Source organism: Ptychodera flava, chromosome 16, assembly GCF_041260155.1.
Source record: "Ptychodera flava strain L36383 chromosome 16, AS_Pfla_20210202, whole genome shotgun sequence".
Lineage (NCBI taxonomy): Eukaryota > Metazoa > Hemichordata > Enteropneusta > Ptychoderidae > Ptychodera > Ptychodera flava.
The window spans coordinates 18,532,362-18,551,476 of NC_091943.1; the positions used below are offsets into that span (position 1 = coordinate 18,532,362).

The 19,115-nt window shown below is 37.2% G+C and overlaps 1 protein-coding gene across 1 annotated transcript; it reads right to left on the reverse strand.

Moving 5' to 3' along the window:
- Positions 1-748: 748 nt before the first annotated feature.
- Positions 749-17,474, reverse strand: LOC139114197 (uncharacterized). Its single transcript, XM_070675775.1, has 7 exons — positions 17,327-17,474; positions 13,010-13,277; positions 12,145-12,201; positions 10,590-10,688; positions 10,195-10,323; positions 3,780-4,041; positions 749-928 (listed from the first exon to the last, which is right to left on the reverse strand). The coding sequence occupies exons 2-7, from the start codon at positions 13,265-13,267 to the stop codon at positions 921-923; spliced, it is 813 nt and encodes a 270-aa protein (XP_070531876.1). The 5' UTR covers positions 13,268-13,277; positions 17,327-17,474; the 3' UTR covers positions 749-920.
- Positions 17,475-19,115: the final 1,641 nt, after the last annotated feature.

The following is a 19,115-nucleotide window of genomic DNA, read 5'->3' on the forward strand; positions in this document are numbered from 1 at the left end:
CAGGAAATATATAATAAAATTCTCTCTCTCTCTCTCTCTCTCTCTCTCTCTCTCTCTCTCTCTCTCTCTCTCTCTCTCTCTATATATATATATATATATATATATATATAAAGTGTACAAATGAACTCATGAGAAATTACAGTACTTGTTATGAAAAGCAGGGCATGATAGATAAAAAGGAAGGGGACATCTGTTACACAACAGAGAAACAGAGAGAGAGACACACACACATATCAGTTACTTTAATCAACTGATAACTAGACAAAGCTCATTAAAATGTCTCTTAAGATTGTACACACCCTAGATATCCAATCTAGGATGTAGGGAATATAAATGGCTTAATGGTTCAAAAAAGAGTAACTGTTCTGTTATGCAGCAGTTTCATTGATGGCACTGAGTGTGAATTCCTGTATGTGACAGTATAGAGTTCTCCCCAGAGCAACTAAAGCATAGTGGCCACCACTCTTGAATTTTGGTAAAACAATAGAAATTCATTGACATAACAATTATATTGTTATGCAAATTAGCCACTATCATAAATTCCTTGGGAGAACACAGAATTGTGAATACACATAGAACAGTACTTTCATTTGAAATTTCAACAGAACTGTCTATACACTTTCTAACCACTAATGAGAACCGGAAAGTACAAACACAGGCGGGAAATGCCACCATATCTACATCTGATTGGATAGGAAACTGATACATGAAAGCTCAATATCTAAAACTCTTCAAGTTCTTTTTCAACTTTGTGACCTTACATGTCTCCATAGTCAGACCATGTCCAGTGAACCACTGTGCAGTTGTCAAAAACGAAAAGATCTCCACGTTTATCAGAGTCTGTGTCATATGTAGATGAGAAATATTCAGACACTGTAAGGTACCTGTACAAGTCTTTCCTGTTCAACCCGGACTGTGCTTTAATATCCTGAAAAAAAGATTTGAAAGAGGAGCCAATTTCATATGTTTTTATCAACAGACTGATCAAAAGAACTCTTGAGATATACTGCATAGAAAAACAAGTCATCGTTGATGACACAGTCCCCACTTGTTAATGGGTATTTTGATTACATGTCCTCAGAGAGGATAGAGTCCTCTTCATTAATTAGGTCTGTGATAAAATACTTCGATACAGATGGCACTCAATGGCCAAGAATGAGTTCTATGGTGATGAAAACATAAAACCAAAGTAGGCCACCATCCTAAAGTTCATAAAATGAGTCTACTAGAAATTAATCAACAGGATGTTGCAAAACATTTTTGCATACAATCCTAACACTTAACAGATTATCACTTGTACCATATTTCATAAAGTTTGATGCAGTATTTACAACACTATGAGATCAACATCTGTATCAAGTTTCATCACATTTGACGTTGTATTAATTTGTGGCTATATCACCCTAATTAGGAAAGTTCATTACTTATGCAATTACAAATTAATTAAAATGACACTGATAAATGTCTTTTTCAATGTTAAAGCAATGTGAGCTTAACATCTGTACAAAGTTTCATGAATTTGATGCAGTATTTCTTGACATATCAGCCTATTTACGAAACTTCAATAATTGACATGTTACTGCTACATGACGTGAAACAAATTGAGGAGCATATGTATGAAATAGGTCAATGTCCTTGTACCAACTTTGAATGATACTGGTGGCAATATGTCTGAGTTATGGCTCTGTACATAAGAAAATTGTAACAAATTCACCGCCATGCAGCGATATTTGATCTTACTGTTTAAAAATCAACAAGTATATGTACGACATAAGTCAATGTACATGTACCAACTTTGAATAAGATCAGTTGAGACTTGCCAGAGTTATGGCTCTCGACATGAAACAACCATAACGAAATTGTACCATGTGGCCATATTGGACCATCTCGTGAAACAAATCGACATACATATGTATAAATAAGTCAATGTCCTTGTACCAACTTTGAATAAATTTGCTTGATACATGTCTGAGTTATGGTTCCGGACATGAAAAAATCGGAAAAAATGGCCACACGGCGGCCATATTGGATTGTATCACAAAACAAACAATGTGCATATGTATGACATAGGTCGATGTCCCTGTACTAAGTTTAAATAAAATCGGTGAATAAAATCAGTTGAGACGTGCCCAAGTTTTGGCTAAGGACACGAAAAAATTGTAACCAATATGGCTGCCATGCAGCCATATTGGATCATATCATGAAACAAATTGACGTACATATGTATGACATAAGTCAATGTCCTTGTACCAACTTTGAATAAAATCGGTTGAGATATGCCTGACTTATGGCTCTGTACATGAAAAAATCGTTAGAAAATGGCTGCCTGGCAGCCATATTGGATTGTATCACAAAACAAATTGACGTGCATATCTATGACATTGTTCAATGTCCTTTAACCAACTTTGAATAAAATCGGTTGAGATATGCCTGACTTATGGCTCTGTACATGAAAAAATCGTTACAAAATGGCCGCCTGGCGGCCATATTGGATCGTATCACAAAACAAATTGACGTGCATATCTATGACATTGGTCAATGTCCTTTACAAACTTTGAATAAAATCGGTTGAGATATGCCTGACTTATGGCTCTGTACATGAAAAATCGTTAGAAAATGGCCGCCTGGTGGCCATATTGGATCGTATCACAAAACAAATTGACGTGCATATCTATGACATTGGTCAATGTCCTTGTACTAACTTTGAATAAAATCGGTTGAAACATGTCTGAGTTATGGCTCTGTACATGAAAAAATCGTTACAAAATGGCCGCCTGGCGGCCATATTGGATCGTATCACAAAACAAATTGACGTGCATATCTATGACATTGGTCAATGTCCTTGTACCAACTTTGAATAAAATCGGTTGAAACATGTCTGAGTTACGGCTCTGTACATGAAAAAATCGTTAGAAAATGGCCGCCTGGCGGCCATATTGGATCGTATCACAAAACAAATTGACGTGCACATCTATGACATTGGTCAATGTCCTTGTACCAACTTTGAATAAAATCGGTTGAAACGTGTCTGAGTTATGGCTCTGTACATGAAAAAATCGTAATAAAATGGCTGCCTGGCGGCCATATTGGATCGTATCACAAAACAAATTGACGTGCATCTGTATGACATATGAAGTAATTCTTGTACCAAGTTTGAATGAAATCGCTCCTTGCATCTCTGAGATATCTGCGTGAACGGACAGACGGACGCACGGACGCACACACGCACGCACGCACGCACGCACACACGCACGGACACGACCAAACCTATAAGTCCCCCCGGATGGTGTCCATGGGGACTAATAAAAATTTGACTGACGGATAATGCCTATTATACCAGAGGAATCAAAGTTGCAGTTCGTTGATTTCCAACAGAACAGTTTTGTTCTGTTTCAGTATATCTCAGGCTTTGTTACACATACTGCACCATGAACAACTTGTACACATATGCTGTGGGGTTGCATTGTGACCAGAAGACCTGTCACTCATGGGTCTCCTTCTAGTTCTATGTACCCCTGTAAGAGGGATGTGTAGATGAATTGAGTTCCCTTAAGCCTCAAGTATATGTCGACTACATCATGTACTGATACTTGCAACAAACTGATCAGTGATCTGATTCTGTAACCATATGGTCTAAAAGCTGTTCATATACTGGTATCTAACCTCACAACAGTTAATTCAGGGGACTCCTTTTACTGTGTTTTGATGCATGTTATTCAACATATATTGCGGCAGAAAACAATTATGAGATACACAATGGTGATGGGGTTCAAGCATACCTTTTTCATCAACAGGGGCCGAAGGTGGGTTTTGTGGATAGTATTGTCCAGTTGCAGCCACTGGCTGGTTTGGTGCATAGGCAACCTGTTCGGTTGGGGCCATCGGTTGGTTAACCATATAAGGTTGTCCAGCTGGGGCCATTGGTTGGTTTGCCATCATGTAAGGTTGTCCAGCTGGGGCCATTGGTTGGTTTACCATATAAGGTTGTCCAGTTGGAGCCATTGGTTGGTTTTGCGCATACGATTGTCCATAGTAATAAACCTGATAAAATTAAATGACAAGGAAAACTATTACCACAATACAGGTTGCCTCACTGCCAAACAAACAAACATGCAAAGGGCGTATCTGTCAACACTGAAAAAGGGTGGTCCTTCTTCCATAATAAGTGTGCCTGCAGGTACTGCATTATCAATAATATAAAAATAATGTTTGAACATATTTTAGTTCTTTCATTTGATGATAAAATTCTCACGAGAGATAGAACAAGTCAATTTAGCGTATACAGCCAATGTAAATCAAGTGTATACCCACCTGTAAAAAGGGTTAGTGAAATTAAATATTGATATATGTGTTTCTGATATTTTTATTTGCTTTTTTCTAGTTTTTTAATCACCAAAAACAGAGAAAGCAGATTTTAACGTATAAGACTGCCGTTGAACAAAAAGTCACACCCTGACTGAATCCGCAGCAGGCCCTATAAAAGAGACTGGAGCAACGCGACAAAAGCAAAATGGCAATTCTACTTGGAACCACCCAAAGGACAATGCCACCTGCCTGCAAAACTGCCCTATTCCTCATACTAGAAGCACGAGATGACAACAAGGCAGGTAAGACGTGAGAGGATGAAATAAAAGATGCCCCAAACCTTTGAGAGATTCTGCACTGACTCCAGACATAACAGAGGCTTCGAAACAATAACGGCTTGGCATGAGTTACCCATAGCCAATGCACGTTGCTGACCAAAAAACTTTCAAACTGAACAACATGAAAAGAAAACCAAAACTACTGAAAACTCTCATAACTCAAAGAACAGGAGAAGACATGGCAGACTCTGAAACTTGCCCAGGAGGAATAGGAGACTGTAAAACAGGGTCGTAAGCCATGAAAAATGACAATAGCAAAATCCGGAAAGTTTGAGCACACAAACTCCGCACGTCTCCCATACATAAATCACTATAAACAAAGAATGTACAAAAGCACACAAAGAAAGCAGAAAACTACTTTCTAACACTAACACAAATCAAAGTGAATCTTGAGTGGACATCATGGCCAATCGGTATGTATTAGGGAGATAGTGCAGTGGCAAAGAAAATGAAATCCAACCAAGCACTAAATGCAGTCACTATTATAGGAAGATCAAAGTATGTGCATAGAATCATCATGTTGGCTTGAGTAAATTTGAGAAATGGCCTAATTATGAAAAAAAGCAAATTTGTGATTTATGTACAGGCGAGGCTCAACTAAACTGAATAACAGGTTACACTTTTGATTTTTGGTAATACTATATCATAGCATCTACAATGCACACAGCATCTACAATGCACACAGCATCTACAATGCACACAGCAAGTTTTGTCAACTTTCAAGTCAGTCCAGATATATATCCCCTTATTAAGAAAGTTCATTAAATCCGCAAATTAGTAATTGGCTAATGTAAAAATGCTAAATAACTTAATGTTACATTGTAGTTTCTTTAATGTTTATAGCATGTTTTGTCAACTTTGATTAAGCAAATCTAGATATATTTCTCTAATTAGGAAAGTTTGTTGAATATGCAAATTAGTAATTAGATGTTCTAAAAAATCTAAACCGACTTTTGGTCATTCTAGTTTCTTCAATGCACACAGCATGTTTCATCAATTTTGATCAAGTCAATCTAGATATATATCCCTAATTGGGAAAGTTTGTTAATTTGGAAATTAGTAATGACCTGAAGTTAAAATACTAAACAGCTTTCAATGATGTATTAACTGAGTATCTTTAATGTTTATTGCAAGTTTTGTCAACTTTTGATCGTGTCAATCTCGATATATATCCCTAATACGGAAAGTTATTTAAATATGCAAATTAGCAATTAGCTGAAGTAAATTACTTAATTACTTACAATAATGTTTAAACTTTGTATCTTCAATGTCGAACACAAGTATTGTCAACTTTGATAGAGTGAATTCAGATACAAATCCCTAATTAAGGAAGTTATTTAAATATGCAAATTAGTAATAAGTTTATCTAAAACAGCTAAAACAAGTTTCATGATTGCTATATCAATGTTTATCATCTGGATTCTGAATCAATTAGGCACGAGTTCCCATCTTGAAGATTGACTTTTATGTAATAGATATGTAATTTACAATTAGTCAATCACAAATATCAGGTCTTTTGACACAACCCTACATGGCTAATATCAGGGCCCTCTAAATTCAACACCAAATATGATGAATATTTACAACAAAATAGGTGCACAACTCAAGTTAAACCTCCCAAAGCTGTTGTATTTCATATGCTTTTCATTATGTTTCATTGTGTTTGCAAAATACAGCATCTTGAGCCACTTCACAAATCATGTCTGAATGCTAAATGTTCATCTTATCAATACACTCTGTATGCATGTATATGTCCAATGTTGAATGTTATGGTTAAAACCTGAAAAATGTTTTTAGGCCTGCAGCAGAATTAATTTGTCAATGATAACATTGTATGCTATGTGAAATGCGATGAGCATGGTTGCAATTTGTATTTCAAAACGCTCAACTGGAATGTGGGTATCTGATTGGCTGGAGCCAAGGTTTATACTCTCAACAAGAAGATTGATGTGCGTAACAGTTGGAAGCTTGTGCTATTTTGAACTGCAGCTTGAGATCTCAATGCACTATTATGTCAGACAGGTCTACAGTTTGCGGTTAACTTTGGTTGCTAAACTTTGGTCTGGTGCAGCTTGATGAACTCACAAATGAAGAGTCTACGTACAAGCAGCTACGGTAATTAACAGCTTGACTACCTTGAACGCCGGATATATCCGGCGCCATATTGAATTACCATATACCTTTAGTGCCGGAAATATCCGGCACAGTTAAATAGGCGTATTTGCTTCGTTTTTGTCCCTAAAAATCCCGTAATTTCGGCATCGGCACGCAGCGCAGACTAAGATTGATGTATTCTGATCTGGCCTGAATGTGATTGCGCCCCCGTACGTCCGAGTATGGCCAAAATCCGGAAGCAAATGTCGTGACCCATGACCTCGACCCTGAAAGGTCAGGCTGATCACAGAAGCGTCGCGCTGATTGTTTACAGTTTTCAGAAGTACGGACGATCGCGAAGATTTTTATGGGGTTTTTTTAATGAAATAAAATGTTTATTTATTGAAAACAAATTATTAATATGTAAATGTGTTCTATTAACAGCAATATTCTTTGAATGAAACTGGAGGAAATACAATTTTTTACTAAAAACCCAGTGAAATTTTATAGCAGCCATATTGTCAATATTACTGGTCACATGACTGGTCATCTGATTGGTCATGTCATATGTTGTTCCCTAAAATGTATTTTTAAATATTGTGAATTATTTTTTGATAAATCATAGCCATTTTAGATGCATATTTCTGCAAGGAAGACATAAAGCAGGTGTTTACATATAAAATATGTTGATTTTCAAATACAGAATCATGTCAGATGCTGATGTTTGTGGTTCATTTACTGTGCCTTTTGTGAGAAAAATCGTAAACAGGCACATCTATAAATAAAGTAAAGGGTAGTTATTATTACATATGTGTAAAGACAATGGCATGAAAATTGCAACTGTATTCAAATTTGCATCATTTTATGGATTCAATACACGTCCTGATGCTTCAAATATTGCACCAACTCTGGTCACATGATGAGTCATGTGACCAGTCACGTGACCTGGAAATACAAAACTTATGTATAAAAAGTGCAAATTTCATGCTGATTCAGAAAATATATGGTTTATTGGTACTTTCTTAATTTTTACTCTAAGCAGTGTTGATGCAATGACCACACCCCAGATTTTATCAATATTTACATAAGGGGCCTTGTATCATCAGTTGTATATAGGAATACATTGACCTTGGTAGTCAAGGGGTTAATGAAACAATAACATAAATTTTAAAATGTCTTTTTGAGCGTTTTTCAAGAAAAATTTTCAACATTCATGCATAATCTATGCATTCTGTTACCATATTGTAGGGAATCAACTGTGCACTCATGCATGTTCTGACACATTCTTTTTAGAGTTTGTGCTGAGGCTACTAGTAGGCTCCTGAATCCTCGTCCTAAATAATGACATTGTCTTGTATTTAACCTCTGCGGGACAAAAGTATGCCTGATTGTTATATTGATCTGTCTCTGCCAAGACCATAACCCCTGATATGTTTTTGTTGCAAATTAAAGATACATCTTTCCTAAGACCTGAAAGACTCCCATGTTTTTTTGACCAGTAATTACATGAGTTGGCAACTTTAATGTCTGCCTTATCAACACATTTTGTATGTGCTTTAGAAGAAAATGTGTGTGATGAACATGCGAGTGTAAACACTGATCTTAAATTCCCTCTGTGTGTGTATATATATATATATATATATATATATATATATATATATAGTCATCATATATATATATATATATATATATATATATATATTTATATTTATATATATGATGACCTGGTGAACCATTATGTACTTCTTATAAAGCTTGAAATCTATAATTGTGATATAATGTCCATAAACTGCTTTCATTCATATCTCTCAAATAGGAAACAAGTTGTCTGTTTTCAAGATCAAATTTCTGATGCTTTACCGATATCTACTGGGGTTCCTCAAGGAAGCATACTTGGCCCCCTTTTTTCATATTGTTTATTTATGATTTACCTTTAGCTGTCAACAACACCATTGAAATGTATGCCGATGATTCTAAATCATGGAAAAAGGAAAGAATCTGGCAGAAATTGAAAAAACACTGAATGATGATCTTGAATCAGTAAGACATTGGTGTATGCAAAATAAAATAGTTATAAATACAAGTAAAACAAAGACCATGCTTGGCACACATCAGAGATTGTCACGTCTACCAAGAAATGTTCTTCATTGTATACTTGGTCTGAATATTTTAGATTCTGTAAATGAAGAAAGACTTCTGGGAATAGTTGTAGATCAACACTTGAACTGGAAGTCAAATACTGTTTCAATTTATAAAAAGTTCAATTCACGTATAGCTCTACTTAGACATATAATACGGTATTTACAATTAAGTACTAGACGAACATATATATGTACTTGTCATGTTGTAGTGCATGGGGTGCAAATATAAACAAGTTATTCAAATTACAGAAACGCGTTGTGCCGTATATAGTTCCCCATTTGGACTATTGTTGTAGTGCATGGGGAACTAGTGCAAATATAAACAAGTTATTCAAATTACAGAAACGCGTTGTGCCATATTATATGCATATATACTTCCCCATTTGGACTATTGTTGTAGTGCATGGGGAACTAGTGCAAATACAAACAAGTTATTCAAATTACAGAAACGCGCTGTGCTTGTTATGATGGGCATTATCCGACCGATGGAGTTTTTAGATCATCACATATTATGCCTTTACCTGATAGAATTTTATACAAAAATATTTGTTTAGTTTTTTAATCCTTGAAAGGTATAGCCCCATTATATATGATGGATATGTTCCAATATGTCAATCAGTGTCATGTCAAAATAAGCTTGATATCCCTAGAGCCAAACTGAATGTTTTTAAAAAACACATGGTCAGTACAGGGAGCTATGGAATGGTATAAGTTGAAAACAGAACTATATCTTCTGAGACACTTGTCTCTTTTAAAAGCAATTATTTAAAACAATATTGGGCAGAATTTTAATTTTTTCTAGTTATTCCTGTTAAATGTGGCAGTTGTTATATGTGGTTATTTGTCTTTTCACTTTTGAAAATTGTTTTTGTGGTTTTGTATATATTTGTTGTAATGTCACACACACACACACACACACACACACACACACACACACACACACATACATGTATGTGTGTATATATATATATATATATATATATATATATATATATATATATATATATATATATATATATATATATATATATATATATATATATATATATATATATATATATATATATGCATGTACGGCTAGTTTTCAATCGGGTTCGAACCCACAACATATACGGCATCAGTCGCCTAGCGGAGAGGCAACAAAGAGAACCGCTCGGCTAAATCCCCACTCTCAAAAAAGAGTGGTTCAATAGCCGGCTATGTTTGTTACATTTATCTGACTGAGACCGCTCCACACGTTGAAGAGTTGTAGAGTTTAACTGTGCATGCTATGCTAAACCTATTCAAATATAACGCACATATACCGGTATACTCACCGCTTGTCGAGGTTGTTGCTGATATCCACAGCACACAGCCCTGCAGCAAACCACGGTATGGATTATTGCCAATATCATTTCAGTCACTGCTACAAGCAGTATTATCACACAAATGGCAACCAGAGGTGGCTGCAAAAACAAAGATTTTAACATCTGAAATACATATTTTTAAGTCTAAGACTGTATAACGGCAAATCATTTATTCAGCAATGATAAGTGGCAATTGGAGATTTAAGATCTTTGGAACTAAAATTGACTGGATTATTAAATTAAAATTTGTTGGAAACACCATTTGTATGTTATGGAGTATCTGTGTAAAAAATTGGGCGATTTTTCATGAAAAAGTAAAGTAAAAGATATTGCAAAATTATGATTTAACTATAGTGGCCACTAACCCATATACTGGCTCCCCAAACCAACGCTATGATTGTTCCTGGCAGCAGGCCAAATGCAGCAAGAGAAGATAGGACGGATAGCACCAAAGTAGCAGTAATCTGTGATAGAAAAAACAGGATTTTCAATATTCAATATAATTGGCTTAAAGGTATACAGTCACCTGTAATATAAATACACCCATATATGGTCAAAGGGGCGTCGCAAGTTCCTTGTATTAAAATGCCCATGTGAGGGCGCTGTTTTAAAAAGTAGCTACCCACTTAAAATCTGTGACTGGTTAGATTTTCTCTTTCTATGGTAACTGGGGCAAAATTGGAACAGGTGACAGTATACCTTTAACATTTTATTGTTCTATTTCTTGACCCACCATGGCTATTGTTTTGACCTATTGATACCCTAACTACAAAGTCGGCTCCATGACCTTGTCAGTTCTGTTTGTTGTCCTTTGAGTTAAGTATTGTTTTTCTGATTGCAAGACAGGACAGGTGACAGGAGTGTCGACTGATCCACTCATCCTACTTTGACAACTATTAATGTTTGAAGCGGCTGTTTTCATTTCCTACAATATTTCTGACTCATCTTCACTTATAATTATAGTTGAATGACACAGTAATTATGATATACAGATTTATAGTCTATATTTGTTAACTAACCACTTTGCCCAGAAGAAATTGTATACCGGTTTATAGTCATATGCCATAGTTGTAGATACTGTAACATGTAACATTTTAGACATGCATGCTCTAAGGGGCCGTCGATAATAAAAGCTGATGCACGACAAACGTAATTCTTTCGTTTAGGGGGGAGGGGGTAAAAGCTCATTTCGTTTTGTGTGTGTAAAAATCGCATAAGGATTTTCTGTTGTTTTCGAAGTGTGACTTTGCAGCGAGAAGGCAAAATTACCTTCGCATTCATCAAGAACAGAATGACCACAAAATTCGGAGACAGAAAAGACAACAAAAAGACATTAAGGTGAAATAAAAACTTGTATGGTTTTTCAATGTGAAACATGTATGTGAAACATTTTCCTACGTGCGAAATACATGTGCCCTTCTGGTATTTTTTCATGGGCGTGCAGATCGGAGAGGTGCGTGTTGGTTTGTCAGAAACGGCATATTATACGAAATTGATATCGCATAAGAACTTTCGTTTTGAGGGGGGAGGGAGGGGGTTTCAAGTAAAACAAAGGAATTGTGTTTCTTGTGCGTCAGCTTTAATTATTGACGGCCCCTTATGTTATCAATGTTTCTACAGTAACTTAAGAATGAAAAGGAGGCGATGTGTTCTACAGACTCCTTAGAGTGCCCAAAAGATCATGTGATTGCGGTACAAATAAATCCTTGTGAACCACTTGCACACATATTTCTATGCAAGTTTTCACACATGGGTTTCTTTGTACCATGGTCCATTTGAATTCCGGGTTTAACCTATATATTCCATGGAAATTTATCCTGTAGGCCTTATAGTTCACACAGAAGTACAAACACTGATAAATGGAGTAGTTACTATACTGAGATACATGTATTATATCCAATACAGTGAAATTATACTTACAAGACAGCGATTCTGGTTTGTGGCTGCACCAATACCTAATGATCCCGTGATAATGGACTGCAGATATTAACCAATCAAAACAAAAGATCATAGGTCAGATGTACTGACTGCATTATGAAGGTCATTTGTAAAGTAGATCATTTCAATTCAAAAGCCTGCCTCTTCTGAGGAATGAAAGTCATCATGTCTCTCATGTTCTATAAAAAAGAATTCCACACTATACCAACCATTTAGTGGAAGCTCAGAGTAGATTCTTTTGATACTTGTAAACAAATATTCCAGTTCACTGGTTAAAAAACACATATTCAATCCTTTCACCACCATGATTTAGCCAAATTTAACTAATAGTTATCAATGGTTAGTGTAGATCTGCTTATTGGGGATTATTGGGGTGGACAGGTTAATAGCTACGTACTTGCAAGGTACCTTGCAATTTTACTGGTACAGTACATGTACTTGGGAAAATGCTTGTGAATTGACGGTTTTGGAAATATGTGTATCCTCTAAATCAAGCTTGCTCGTACAATTTACTTCACAACACTTTTGTAATTTTGACAGAACAGATACACAGTGCTGATGTAAGGTGAATTACACACAAGTGAACTAAAATTTTACACTTACAGACTGAAATGTCTTTTTTAGAACTCTGTATTTAAATTTTAGGTGCGCCCATTCTGCTATACTATTATTACAATGATGTAAGGTGAATTACACACAAATGGACTAAAATTTCACACTTACAGACTGAAATGTCTTTTTAGAACTCTGTATTTAAATTTTAGGTGCACGTGGCCCATTCTGCTATCCTATTTTAGCTCACATGCTCCTTATATTCAAATGCTACAGAAAAATGATGCACACTTACAAATATTCCAGAAGTGAATAGGTTCCAAAGAGTCGTATAGTGAGATCCAAGTGAAAGCAGAATAACAGCAAGTAGTATCAGCATGACACCACATACAAGTTGGCCTATTCCAAGACCACGGCAAGAGCCAACTGCAAGATTAGGGGCTGTATTCCCATGCGACTGCTGTACCATCACTGTTTGTTGTGGAGCAGCTATTACAGTTGTAGTCTGCTGTTGGCCATAAGAGCCAGTACCTTTAAAGTCTGTGTTTTCCATCTCTTTTTATCTGAAAATATAAAATAAAACCAAATATGAGCTAGAAACAAGTCATTGACAATGACATAGTCCCTACTTGTAATAGGAGTATTAGTCTTGATGGGGCAGGGAAATGTGGTCATTAAGAAGTATCACTGGAGTGTATATGTTCAGATCTATGGGCACATAGGTTTATGTCATATATTTTTCCCAATTTTTAACCAGAGGCTTGTCTAAGTTATGGTTCTAAACCGGGAAAAAAGATCAGACCTCTAGCTGTATTGGCAAGCCAAGAAATACGTACATGCATAATAAATGAGGTACAAGATGTGACATCTTAAGGTCTAATATCATATATGTATAATCAAGGTCAAAGGTCATCAAGGCCACGTGACCTTTTGAAAAAAAAATTGTATTGCTAATTAATCCCTACATGCCAAAATTCAGACCTCCAGCTCTATTGGCTTGCCCAGAATTAGATATGTGCATAATTAATGACGTAAAGCGTGCATTGTCATAAGGTCTCCCATCCTACTAAGTATAAAGGACATAGCACTTGTGGTTACTTATTTATTGACATAAACATATATTTACGGTAAAAGGTTATCAAGGTCACATGACATTTTGTCAAAAAATTTCTATTCTATAGTTATCCTTATATACCAAAAATCAGACATCCAGCTCTATTGGCTTGCTCAGAATTAGATATGTGCATAATTAATGAGGTGCAATATACGGCGTCACAAGGTCTCCCATGATACAAAATATGAAGGGTGTAGCACTTGTGGTGACTGAGTTATGGACAAATATGTATATTTGAGGTCAAAGGGCATTGAGGTCACGTGACCTTTTGTAAAAAAATTGTATTGCTAAGTTATCCCTATATACCAAAAATTAGACCTCCAGCTCTATTGGCTCGCTCAAAATTAGATATGTGCATAATTAATGAGGTACAATAACTGACATATGTCATTGTGTGCTATTAGGACTCTGTATGGCCAACATCTGTACAAAGTTTCATCAAATTTGGCACGGTCATATCAGAAACAGAGCTCTAATCAGTAATTATGCAAATTAGCACTTCTTATATGCATGCCAAACCAAATTAAATAGACGAGCATATGTATTCCAGTTTGTACCAAGTTTCAAAAGAATTGGTTCAGGCACATCTGCGATATCTGTATGAACGGATGCAGGAGCCCCTGTGGATGGATCCTATAGCCCCTGTGGATGGACATCAAATATAAGAAACAAAATTGCTGTCACGCCGCCATTTTGGATCCGATTACAAAACAAACTGATGTGCACATGTATAAGATAAGGAGTAATCCATGTGCCAATTAAGTTTGAATGAAATCGCTTCCAGCATTGCTGAGTAATTTGCATTAATTGATGCACCAACATCAAATACAGGAAACAAATGGCCGTCATGCAGCCATATTGGATGGCAATCGGATCACAAAACAAATCGACGTGCATATGTATGACATAGGGAGTAATTTTTGTACCAAGTTTGAATGATTCAAATCGCTCCAGATATCTCTGAGATATCTGTGTGAATGGATGCAGGCACTCGCAGACACACGGATATGACAAACCCTCAAGTAGGCCTACCCCCACCTCCCTGATGGTGTCCCCACATTGGGACTAATAATAATAAATTAGCCAAGATTTATCAATATTTGAAAATCAAAATGGTGGCCATCCTTGTGTTAACTCTATGGAGGAAAATAAAATTTCGGAATTTCGAAAAACTAAGACTGTGAAAAATTTCCTATACAAAGAGCTTTAAAATGAGCCCCCACAAGTGATGGTTCGAGAAAGTGTTGTGAAAGTTTGAGATTCTGAATAATATCTGTCGCAAGGTGCATCTACATTAACTGATGTACACATCACCAAGGCTGTAATTTGCGGTACCAAAATAATCATGCACATTGTCATAATGACTGATCACAGGCTGCATCATGATGAGCAAAAAACATCAGCATGAACTGCATTGACAAGGATAATAGCAAAATTTCACCAGACTGTTGTGTAGAATTATGTTTAGCTCATGACTTGAACAAACATTTTGAAATACATCATAGAATAGGGGTTTTCACAACGCAGAAAACGATCCGCTAGAATCCTGACCAGCCTGGCTGTACAAAGTTTTACCTGAATTCTTTTCACTATATAGTAGTAAATAAACTTGATTGAAGATACCGGTACAGTAAAATCAAACAGTTTATTCAATTCAATGAATTATAGGAACACAATTTTCAGTGATTTTAATTCACTGTACTAATTTCACAATAAAACGAATCCGCGAGCTGATTATGGATTTTTTGGTGGTGTTGAATATAATTGAAAGAGAGAGCTAAATTTCAGTGTTCATGTTTGATAAAACCTCAAACTAACGACACCGAACGCCTGCCCGTAGGCTCTACTACACCGTGAGTGTACAAAGCACCGGCAGTCAATTGGAACACAGTACACACAACGCGATATAGGTCGACCTGAAATTTGACACTGTGATCGGCGTAGCGTTTCAAAAGTATGAAAAGTGAGACCACAGTAACTTTTTTTATTTAGATTTGATCTAAACCTCTCAAAATCAACAGACAAAGTCCTACTCTTACGCAGAAAATCAAAGTTTTCAAGCGTCGACTTTCTCTTCCGCGATGCACACAACCACGGTCCCTCAACAAACCGCAATGTCGATCGACTTGCATATTGGCATCGTGATTGACCATGGATGGATTGACATGGCGTTTAAAAGTATGAAAAATGAGACTCAGTAACGTTTGGTCGCTTTAGATTTGATCAAAAACCTACCAAACCCATCAGACAAGCTCTTACGCAGAAAACCAAAGCTTTCAAGCGTCGACTTTCTCTTCCACGTATGAGCGAAACAAAAGTCGGCTTCATTCGGAAATTGTCAGCTATTCTGCTTTCGAATTTCGTCTTAACCCCCCCCCCCCCCGGGCTTAGGGACCGTCTCGGATTGTCGCAGAAGTTCAAGAAACGAAATTTCTTCGTTTAGATCAAAACCCCCTCCCCCCTCCCCCTAAACAAAACTAGTCTTCAATAAAAGTGCGAAATGTTCATGTCTGCCTGAGACTACAATGTTGCATTTTGCTATAGCTACTAAAGACGTAAGCCCCTTGCCACATTACAACTAAAGTAATCGATCAGATTTGAGTACTAACAGGGCATTTTACCGCATAAAAGTTTCATTTTATTTTATTTTCCCTTTTTGAATCTCTTGTGCTGTTCTTTGTCTTTGTGAACACGCAATTTGTACTTGGTAGGGGCGGTACATAAGCGAGAAACTTTGACAAGGGGGCCCAGGCATGTTCAATCATATGCATTTCGCTTTTTGAACTGCTGCGACAATCTGAGACGGTCCCTTACCCCGCTTTTATATTGACAAGGTGACCTTGATTACTATTATATATAATGAAATGTTCTGACCGTAATCAGACCATGGCCAATGACCACGATCTTTATAGTTTGACCTTGACAGTATAAATCTTGACGGTCACTTGCGAACGCCTGACTGACGTACAAAAAATACATTTTTCAACGAGAGAGGAGCGCGGGTTCGACGTATCTTGCTGCGGTTCCGTAGCTTTGTGTTGGGGGAGTGCCCCAACACAACCAGCAAAGGGAGTGGTAGGGCTAGGCTACGGAACCGCAGCAACGACGTATCTAGCTACCGGGATATCATGCAGGGCTGCAAACCACAAGCGACTAGCTGTGTTTGTGTCCATGGTTAACCAACTGAGTGTCAGAACGCTGACGTACCTCCATGGTGAGAGTAAACATTCCTTGTGTCATGTGACTCCGAATAGGGCGTAACATATATCAAATTTAAATACGATGACAGCGGGGGGAACAAAAACAACCGTGCGAATGAAAGCCGTGCAATGGAGTATCTCAGTCACGTACGTACACTCTCTCTTTCTCAGTACCTCCATGGTACACTGCATATTTAGCGACGCGATGGCACGTCATTTTGAGTGTATTACTCCGTAGTTAAACAAGATCTCCTGGCTATCTGCTCCTAAAACGAACCACAAAGGGTCTAAAACTCACCTGGTCTTCCAATACGTTTGATATTTGCGCACTTCTGACCAGATGCGTGAAGTCAGACAGAAAGCGACTGTTCTTGTTGATCTTCTCTGCGCTTCCCTAGCTTAGTGTTTGTGAATACCCTCGCCTTGGCATAATGGCCGCGGCATATGGATGTCAGAAAAAGGCGAACGCCGCACCCATCTCAATCGCTATTCTTTGAAAGAAAACCAACAACAGAAGTCTGGGTCGTTTTTGGCACACAGTCCATGTAGCCGACAATGAAATGCTAATGATATGCGTACTGTACAAGGTTTATAATACGATTCGTGTTCGTGTCGCTACATACACGATCTGCCTTGTTTTTACCTTTCTCATGGAGGTAGTAGAGCGGACGAAGGGGGGGGGGGGCAGAACTCCGTCTTGGCAGGTGCAGCCAACGGAGCTATTCATCGAAAAAGCTATTCCAGGAGCAATTTTTGAGGGCAGGGGAAATTTTAATTTTGCTCGGGCAGGGGACATGTTTTTAGGTGGCAGGGGAGCAAATCTTAGTTTTTTTGTAGGGCAGGGCGGATATCGGTTGATTGTCCCGGGGAGAGGGCTTGGTGAAAAACTTTTTGAGGGGAATTGTTTCTAGGGCAGGGGAAATCTGCAAGATTTTTTGCGCCACAGGGCAGGGGAACTTCAAAAATTCACAGTGGGAGGGGAAACAGGCAAATATAATTGGGGAGTGGGTAAAAATGAAGTTTTAGTTCGGGAGGGTAAGTCGAAAAATTTTCTGTGGGAGGGCAAATTATGAACAGCTAATTAATTACCCTCTTGACTTAAAATTAGTCAGTTCACATTACTTGTCATGCACAATATATCTTATCATAGCGAGGAACTTTTTAAAAGTGCATTGTTCGTTGGCTGCACCTGTCTTGGTCCGGCCATATGCTATTAAGGGGACATAATCTGTAACTTGTGGCAAGTTTTTCAGTATTCTGCTTCTGAATATAAACTACCGTGTCTGACCCTAATCCGTTTGCCATGCTGAAATACAATTTTCAACATGTAGATTAGGCCTATACTCATATAGGTTGTGTTGATATGCTAAATACTTGGCATTAAATTATAGTTTAGGGATTCAATGCAGAAAGTGTAGGGAAACCACAAAAAATAAGTTCTGAAAAAATAGCTAAAAGATGCAGCTTATGGAGCTTTATTATATTATAATATTTGATGGCTTCTAATCACATCTGTTACGTCAGCTTGTCAATGGAGATGTCGCGCGTTTTTCCATAGGGAATTGCATAAAAGTCCGCCCCCAGGGGTAGGGATGTCTTGGTCTCAGGACAAGGTTCTTCTTGCTATGGTTTATTTTAGTTTATACGTTTGACTATGATATATATTGCCGATAAAGATTTATACCACCAACCTTTCTTTGCAGCCGCTTTGGTGTCTTTGTCTTATGTTGTAGCACTGATTTTGTAAATATTTTCTTTTTCGTATTTGTCCTTTGAAGTTTTGTCACTGTGTTGCGTCTGATGCGTTTGATTGCCTAATTCGCAAAAGCAAGCAAGGGTAGTAATTTAGTCTATTGTCTGATGAGTTTGATTGCCTAATTCGCCAAAGTAATTATTCGTTCATACAGGCAAAAATTGAAACGTTTCAGCGACTTTATTTGTGATTTGTAAACACAGGGGATTAATAGTTTGGGTCCGCTCGTGTCCATACTCACAAAATTAAGCCATTGTTTTGATATTTAAGACGTCTTAATGCGCCCTCTCGAGGTCAAAAGGTGTGTATGGCCAAGCATACTGCATAACAAGAT